Source organism: Rhyacophila brunnea, unplaced genomic scaffold (genome assembly GCF_057557595.1).
Source record: "Rhyacophila brunnea isolate RB1 unplaced genomic scaffold, BYU_Rbru_1.0 scaffold_4, whole genome shotgun sequence".
Lineage (NCBI taxonomy): Eukaryota > Metazoa > Arthropoda > Insecta > Trichoptera > Rhyacophilidae > Rhyacophila > Rhyacophila brunnea.
The window spans coordinates 9,830,953-9,839,586 of record NW_028233068.1 but is presented as its reverse complement, the minus strand read 5'-3'; the positions used below and the strand labels follow the sequence as shown (position 1 = coordinate 9,839,586).

The 8,634-nt window shown below is 34.2% G+C and overlaps 1 protein-coding gene across 1 annotated transcript; it reads right to left on the bottom strand.

The window, feature by feature from the left end:
* Positions 1-757: 757 nt before the first annotated feature.
* On the bottom strand, positions 758-8,436 carry l(2)k09848 (WD repeat domain 74 lethal (2) k09848). The gene is made up of 7 exons (XM_085954459.1): positions 8,342-8,436; positions 7,285-7,560; positions 5,158-5,449; positions 4,372-4,464; positions 3,754-3,955; positions 1,592-1,779; positions 758-1,118 (listed from the first exon to the last, which is right to left on the bottom strand). Exons 1-7 carry the CDS (start codon positions 8,400-8,402, stop codon positions 800-802), a joined length of 1,431 nt encoding a protein of 476 aa, XP_085810585.1. The 5' UTR covers positions 8,403-8,436; the 3' UTR covers positions 758-799.
* Between the last annotated feature and the right edge of the window lie 198 nt (positions 8,437-8,634).

Below are 8,634 nucleotides of genomic sequence, written 5' to 3'. Positions count from 1 at the left end.
ATTTTTTGAGAAAATAATGTCATTCAACTGTATGAGAAAATGAAGATGATTTAGCTGATGGTTTCCAATGTGGACGCAACTAACTGGCCTCCTGTGGGTGATGCAGGGATCTTGTAGACGTGTAGATGTTAATTTTTTAATATTCTTTAAACAAACACTTCAGCAGATTTGAGGATGCTACAAATATATAGTCTAATACATATGAGGCTATCAGTTTCAAAATCGAGAACCTCCGAGAGATAATCGTAATATTATAAAATAACGAAGAGCAAAATAGTGTCTATAATGTCATTAAAATGAATAAAAAAAACATGATAAATATACAAAATGGTGGCTAATGAATATAAACGACTTTGCATTTAACCTCCGGTTTAATTCTTCTATCTCACTAAAAATGGTGTCAGATTTATTGATATTTTATGAATACACACACAATGAAAAATTACTTAAAATATCAAAATCAAGAATAATAAAAAAATAAAAATGGAGGTTACCGACTTTGAAACTATGTAATAGCCTCATATAGGAAAATTCATAGCACAATAGTATTCATCCTTCTCATGAGTTATTATTTTTAATTTTATTATTGTTATTTCAGTTCAATTGTTTATTTCCAAACTAGCTTTTGAAATAAAAAAAGATCCCCATCCCCAGAGGGACTATATTGAAAAAATTATCATTGAAAAAGAGACGGTGAGCAAAAACACTTTGGGACACTATTATATACTTAGCTGAATGATGAATAAAACAGAAGACATACATTTAACATATTATTTATTTATTTTGATTACAATTTCTGTCAGTTACTGAAAACACTCCTTGCTTTTTTCTCCCTGCGTTTCTTGTCAATTTTCTTTTTAACCTTTTCTGTACTCCTGAGTAACTGCTTGATGCTCTCATCTAAAGAAACAGGCTTAGAGTCTTCAGAAGCAACAGATTTCTTCTTCTTCTTTGTAACCGGAGTACTTTGGCCTTCATCTGAAGCAACTTCAAGATTTTCTAATTTATTTTTGCGCTTTTTAACAGCTGGCACAGCTGGCTCATTTGCTGTCTCGGAACATTCTTCATCGATTTCCTTGGGTTTTTTCTTTTTCTTCTTCTTTTTATCCACACTGTCGCTGTAATAAAAACATTGCGTATTAAAATTACGAATTTTATTAGCTTCTTCTTAGTATTTGATATAGGTAATGAGTCGTTCAATTCCCATTCCATTTCTTCCAAAGCGAAAGCCAGTTCAAATTAGTGCATGTAGGAGGTCGATTTTAAAATCAATATATTAGCCAAGATCGTGTGTTTTCGATGATCTATATTGAACACACAGAGACATCTTTTAAAATGATGATGAAATACTAAGCAGTGACAGATTACATGTTTTTTTTACATCTATTATCAGGAAACTGTCCATGAGAAATATATAAGTGAACCTTATATATCAATAGCATCATCACACAGTTGGTTTTTTTGAAGTACAGTGTATGGGGACCTGAAGTACCAAACCGCCCTCAAATTTTAATATAATATTTTGTCACCGCAATAGCACAGGTGTACCAAATTTCAAGTCTCTGGGTAAACATTATTTTCATTTCTTTACCTGATAACTTCCATGTTCTGGAACATGTCTTCATATTCAGAGTCTGATTCTTCTTCTTTCAAGTCTTCTTCTATTCCTTCCACAAGTTCCTCTTTCACCTCCGTCTTTTCATCAGGCTCTTCATCATTAGGCAACTTCTCCGTTGCTGTTCGCACCAAGAAGCAAGTCAACTTTGAAGTCAGGTATTGCTGTCAAAGAAATAATATTTGTCAGAAAAATAATCAAAAACATTAAATCACTTATTTTGGGGAATGTGTACATATGTACATAATTACATATTCCATAAGTTCATAAAATCATACAGAATTTATATTGCTACAGATAATGGAATGTACGCGTGGTCCGTGGACAAATGTTTCTCGTTTTACATTATATATGTATAATTGTGAATGGACTGTAAATATATCCAAAGACTAAAAGTAATAGGGTGTGATCACTAATTAAAAATATTATATGAGGCGTTTGTTTTAAAAAACCGATAAGCTCAGATAAGGTAAAAATCTAACAAAATGTTCATATAGTCAGTCTCTGTGTACACAACACAACATGTAATGGTTTATAACCTCCAAAATACACAACATGTAATGGTTTATGACTTCCAAAATACACAACATGTAATGGTTTATAACCTCCAAAATCCATCAAGAGCATACATATTATGAAAAAAAAACTTACAGAAAGCTATAAATTAAAAATATATAAATTAATACCGATACATATAAATGTCTAATTTAATTTTACTTATATTTATTGCAATCAAGGGTTTTATTTTGAAAATACATAACATTGAAAAAAAGAAAAATTAAAACCAATCATTTACAGTTCAAACACAAACTGTTTGAGAGCGAGATAGAGTATGTAAATCATATATTGAGAATTGAGATGTATTTAACTATTTTGAGATTTAATACTACTTACGTCACGGCCGCCGCACTCAACTTATTGTTACCCGTGAGCTGTCAAATATTGTAGGTTATGTTCAATTATTGTTTGATGTTTGTAAGCATACACGAGCGCACATGATCTTGACCGAGCTCCGCAAAAAAAAGATGTATTTGACATGACATGGATACCAATTTAAATTGTCGCAGTGTTAATTATCACTGTGTTACCGCCTTGTTTATGGAATTGCTTCTGTGTTCATTTTGAGCAATGGAAATAACGGAAACGTGTTAACTGTTAAGGCTCTGCTGGTAAGAATTTCGATTTGTTCCAGTTAAATATATCAAGACATTTTTTATCAAAAGCTAATAGATAGATAGTAATACCGAGGGACGACGATGAACTCACGTTTGATGATTCTGTTCAGGTCCTGGTAATTTGGGGATTCGAGAGAGACTCCGCGCAGAGCTAGATTTATTTTTTTAAATTATACAAGCATTGATTTTTTACGGGTAGTATTATAGAGGTTAGATAATCAAACATAAGGGAAGAACGATCATTATAGTTACATTGTAGGTTACAACAGCGAAGACATATTATTATTACGTAGCCATTGTTGAACTGCTTTTAATTTATTCGGCACTGACACTGGGGGTTAATTAATTTTTTTGGACACATTACCGGGATTAACACTGAAGCACTTTGTTAGGTCCGCGGTTCGCTTTAAGGGTGGTTATATGAATTATTATTAACACAATAACATTAAAGGGGTATCACTTTTATTAACGTAGAGTATTTTATTCGCGCTGCGTGGCGAAGTGCGCGGGAAATTAACATTTTGTAGAGACATTATCCGAGGCAACGCGCCTTACCCGGCAGAGGGGTTTCTGCAATTGTCTCACAAAACTATTTTTCAAAGGGGATCTTTGCACCTCGGGGAGCGGGATAAGAGACAATCACTTGACAAACTTTCGAAAATATTACGGTAATTTTTGGCCCGGAGTCTTCAAGGCCAGCTATCCTTTCCGAAAAAGGGGGATCAGGTAGTTGTTTCTAGGTTCAAAGTCACGTTGAGAGAGCGTATTTCGTTTGCGGAGTATATCTTATTTAATCATATTTGTCGGGGGTAGCAAAAATTTGCAGGGCTGGTCATTCGTCAGGGATATTTTAATGATGTTTTTAAATTTGTGGTTAGATTACTGATTTGGAATTTGAAACGTTCTCGTGCTAGGTGTTTCGTTTGGTAATAGATGGTAAATATTACTTAAATTGAATCTCACCTTGTGGACGAGTTCTTTTGTTTCAGCATTATGTATTCTGAGATGTCTGTCGAGAGATGTTGATACGACAAGGCCATGGTCTTTCATACAAAGAGCGTCGGTTACCGATCCAGTGTGTCCCTTGTATGATTTGTCTAATTTTCCCTTATTTCTCAGGTCGACCAGATTCAATATGCCGCGGCCTGTTCCCACTAGCATGTGTCTGAAAAATACAAATTTAGATATATAGTATAAATTAAAAAAAAAAGATAACTGTATGTGATATTGAGCCAGGATAATACATTTGGGTGGCTCGTTCGATACTCTATAGTGGAACAACCTAACCTTGAAATTGCACAGATTGTGATTTCTTCTACTGCACACGAATTACATAGGGTAAATTTAATTAATGTTCCCATTATTATTGCCGACTGCTCTTACATGAAGACTATTGGATTCGTTTCTCTATGTAATATTTTCTGACAAAATTACTTCACGCTTATGTGGTATGTTCATAACAACCCAATGTAAAATGGAAAACAAATGACAGACGTCTAGTTAGAGGAGAGACTAACTTGATGAAGCTTGATAAAACTATGCTAGTAGAACTTGAAATGGTTATGGTATCAATGTTATTACCGATCATTATGTCCAAGAGATATGCAGCTGTTGGCTTGACCAGGAGATTCCACCGAGCATATAGGTCTTCTTTGAGCTCTCGCATCATACAATCTACAAAACAATAAAAATGTAATACAAATTGATAACAAAAGAAATTTAATACTGTACATGGCAGTGGCGAGGGGAGGGGTAGAGGTAGGCTGTTAAGATTCAATATAAATAGTGCACACTTAACTTTGTCAGTCATATTTACTTGTTTTCGTTGAATTAAGACATATTATTACATATTATTACGGTGTTGATTACCCAAATCATAATCGGTAAAAAATATTATTCTATATATCTATAAAATCATGATTTAATGGTATAATTTTAGATACTTTATAGATAAACGAATAGTTTTTGACTATTATCTACTTTGGCTTGGATTAGGCAGGGTTTAATTGAATTTTAAAAACTAACAAACACTATATACACATTGTAGTTTTAGTTCAATGAAAACAAATACATATGACTGACAAAGTTTAGTGTGCACTATTTATGTTGAATCCTAACAGTCTACATCCACCCTTCGCCACTGGTAAAGGTACATGGTGCTCTAAAAGGAAAGTAAATTTGAGATATAAGTCTGAACAACCCATAAACTGTGTAGGAAAGATATTTGTGTTAAAATACTCCCATATTTTTTTTATTACATGATCATATAAAATACTTTTATGCTATAAAATTTTAAACCAGTCTGTTCCATATATTATAAGATACGGTGTTCGGACTTATTTTAGACACCAAAATAATTATAATTACCTGACCACACCGTATCGTGAACAAATTGCCATAACTTTCCCATCTCCTTCGGGCAAAAAGCACAGATCTGATATCCAGACAGGAACGCGGAGCTGCAACCAGTCGTGAGGGACATTCTTCGCCTCGAAGACTGTCACATTCTTTTCCATGTCCCACAATTTCAAATCGTGTTCTTTGCCTCCCGTGGCAATGAGGCCGGGATTGTAGATGCAGTGTTTCATCCGGTCTAACGGACCTCCTGTGTTAATCATGGTTTCTGTATTGTCTGACGATTTCCATATCTTTACAATTCCTGTAAAAGAAGAAGGTATTATTTTAGTGTTGCGTCTTGTATATAAAACAATGAAAATATACATACAAGAAAATTCCTCTATAAGAAACTAAGGCCATCCGCTCACGTGAATACTCAAAAATGACGAGACTGAAACTCAAGTATCTAGCTAATGTATTTAAATAGCGGCTCGTTGACGGCAAGACTGGAATCTCTCAGTTTCAAAATGTCCGCAACCGAAACTGATGAGACGCGACATACTAGTTTCCCAGTCTCTCAGTTTCCAGTCACCCATAAAACAGTGGTACCAATATCAGTAGATTCGATGAAAAATCATATTTTCTTACCAAAATTGGTAGCACTGAACTGAAATAAACAAGCAATAACAAGTCAAGACGTCAAAATTATAAGATGGGCGAACCTATTTTTAATTTCATATTATATGTGGCAGGTGTTGAGAAATACTCCTGCCTGTATAATTGCAGGCTGCCAGAATATTCACGTAAATATTTTACGGAAAAGGCTTAGAGTGAAGTCGGAAAGACAATGGGTTTGACAGTTTGAGATTATAAGGTTTCAGTAGTGCCGTGTACGAGGCATCAGTCACTGGCCTGTTTATGAGTTCCAACACCAACCGGTTCGTCAGATTTTAGTGTCTAGCATAATCTCTACCTAATACTGTGTTAAGCCTCAATTAGATTGAGCTTCTTTACGAGCTGTTTATTGGCGAATTTACAATCTGCCTGTAAAGTCGCCCAGTGTAATCATCGAATAAGCTAATAAGCAGGTTGTAAACACTCTACCGAGAAAAGTTGAAAGCCGGTCAACTTTACACGCTACACGCCGGCGTATGGGCCTACTGCGTCTGCGCAGTAGCAACATCCCGGTAAAAAGACGAACTACGTTCTGTCAAAATAGTCGCTGGCTTGTGACTTCTCAGCGAATGGAAAGTTTTGTGTGTAATCATCAAATCGCAGTAGCTGTATCGCCTGCTTTTAAATTCGCCAATAAACAGCTCGTAAAAAAGCTCAATCGAATTGAGGCTTTAGTGAAATAATATTGCAATCCTAAGGTAATACCCCGTTTACACGTGCATAGATTTACTGTGCACAATAAGAAAATGTATGGGGAAATATGTATTATCCTGCAGTTGGCAAGATTGCATGCATGAATCAAACAAGTTTGGAAGGATCCGAATTCAACGCGCAAGTAAGATTATTTTCGATCTGCGCTTGCGCAGTAGAGCGATAGGGGCGAACATGGCGGTAAAAAAATGAAGTACTTAACCGATTTTCAATACGACCTGTCAGATAATACTATAAAATGACAACATCGCGCCTCGTTTACTCTTGAAGAATGTGGTTGGTGAGACAGTCAGCACTTTTGACGTGTAAACAGTTATTGTCATGATAGTTTAAAATAAGCACTATTGCCGACAGTAATTCCATGCATGTGTAAAGGCGCTATAATGAATGAATGACAGCGTTTTACACACATACATCCGATATGGGAGTTATGTATTATATAGTCACTGTTATAATTCTGGAAGGTTATAACCTATTGCACATTACGTGGATTAAATTCTGTACCCCAGAGGTAAAATGTTGTTTCCAACAAATTTGGGTTTTTGAGTTTTTATGTTGTTATTTACAATATATTTTTATAAAGGAAAAATTATTCTCTTGTTATGACCGCGACAATACGTACTGTCACCAGTAAATCCATGCATGTGTAAACGGGATATTATACTATGAAAAGATTCCTTTACTTTTAGGGTCCAGAATTAAGTTTCTGTTAGTTGGATAATATGAAAGAATTACCCGATTGTTATTAATACTAAACGCAATATTAATTACCAGATTCCACTGCCCCCATGGTTAAATCTTCGTGCACCGCTAAACTATGCAGGAGACCCTCTCCAAAATCTATTTCCTTCTTGTCTATGTACTGTTCTGTGAGCAGGCTGTAATGCTGCATCGTTCTGTTTTGCCGCCCAATGACAATCTCGGTCTGTTCACGATTGCCCCATGATGCACAAGTAATACCTTCACCTTTTTGAATTGAGTTCACATTGTGAAGTTGGCGGCTAGTGTGTTTCTGTTTTTTCTTCGAAGAAGGATTATATTTTACATCTGAAATAAATAAAAAGCAACTGGTTTAAAAAAATACTAGATAATAATGCGGAGAAATTATTATGGATTCAAGACTCACTCATTTAACTTTACATTAGAAGAGAAAGAATATCACATTAATCTTTCTTTCAACAGTATTTATACCTATTAAGGTAAATGTGTCAAAGGATCCCATCTAATTATAATATATTATTTTATGATTATGTCTCGGTATGGTCACAATAGTGAAGCTCAAATTGATGAATATCACAATTCAAGTTATACACATTTTATTTTTTATAAGAATCAATCGTATTTTTAAATAAATGCAAATTAAATACGTCAGAAAAAACGTAATAAACTAAATTTACTAATTACTAATAAACATAACCATAAAATAATATGTAATAATAAGATGGGAACCTTTAACGAATTCATATTTTAAATATTTTTTTAAATTGTAAGTCTATCTTTGACTTTTACCCAACACAACCTACTATAACCTAAAAACAAGTAGGTTGTTAGGATTTGGATTGATTTTTGGTCTCATCCATAATGATGATAATAATAATATGGAGTACTATAAAATTACAATAGAAATAATGATAATTTGAGTTAAATACATATTTGCAGTGCAATATGTTGATTAGGTATTCATTTAATTAGAATCTGAAACAGTATTTTGATAGTAAATTCCGGTGTAGAATTTGATAATATGCATAGCTGGGTAATTTCTACTTTTGGCTAAGCCAATAACATCAAGGTTGTACACGGATTCTAATAAATCTGTCACGTTTCTTACGTTTGAATGTCCCGATTCTGGATCCGACAAATATATCTAATTTAATTGTGTCGCAAACCATTTTGACAGCACTGTTGACAGTTCCAACGTGAGTCAAACATAACCTCAAAAGCCATTTAATGGCTGTTAGGAATTGCCAATATTGCCATGAACACTGCAGTAGTTGAATTTGACATTTGAATTATGGCAATCAACATAGTGCTTACTCAGCTAGTATAGTTTTAAAATTTAATAAACAAGTTCCTAAAAGTTTACTGAGAAAAGTACGATAGGTAGTGTATTCACACACACAA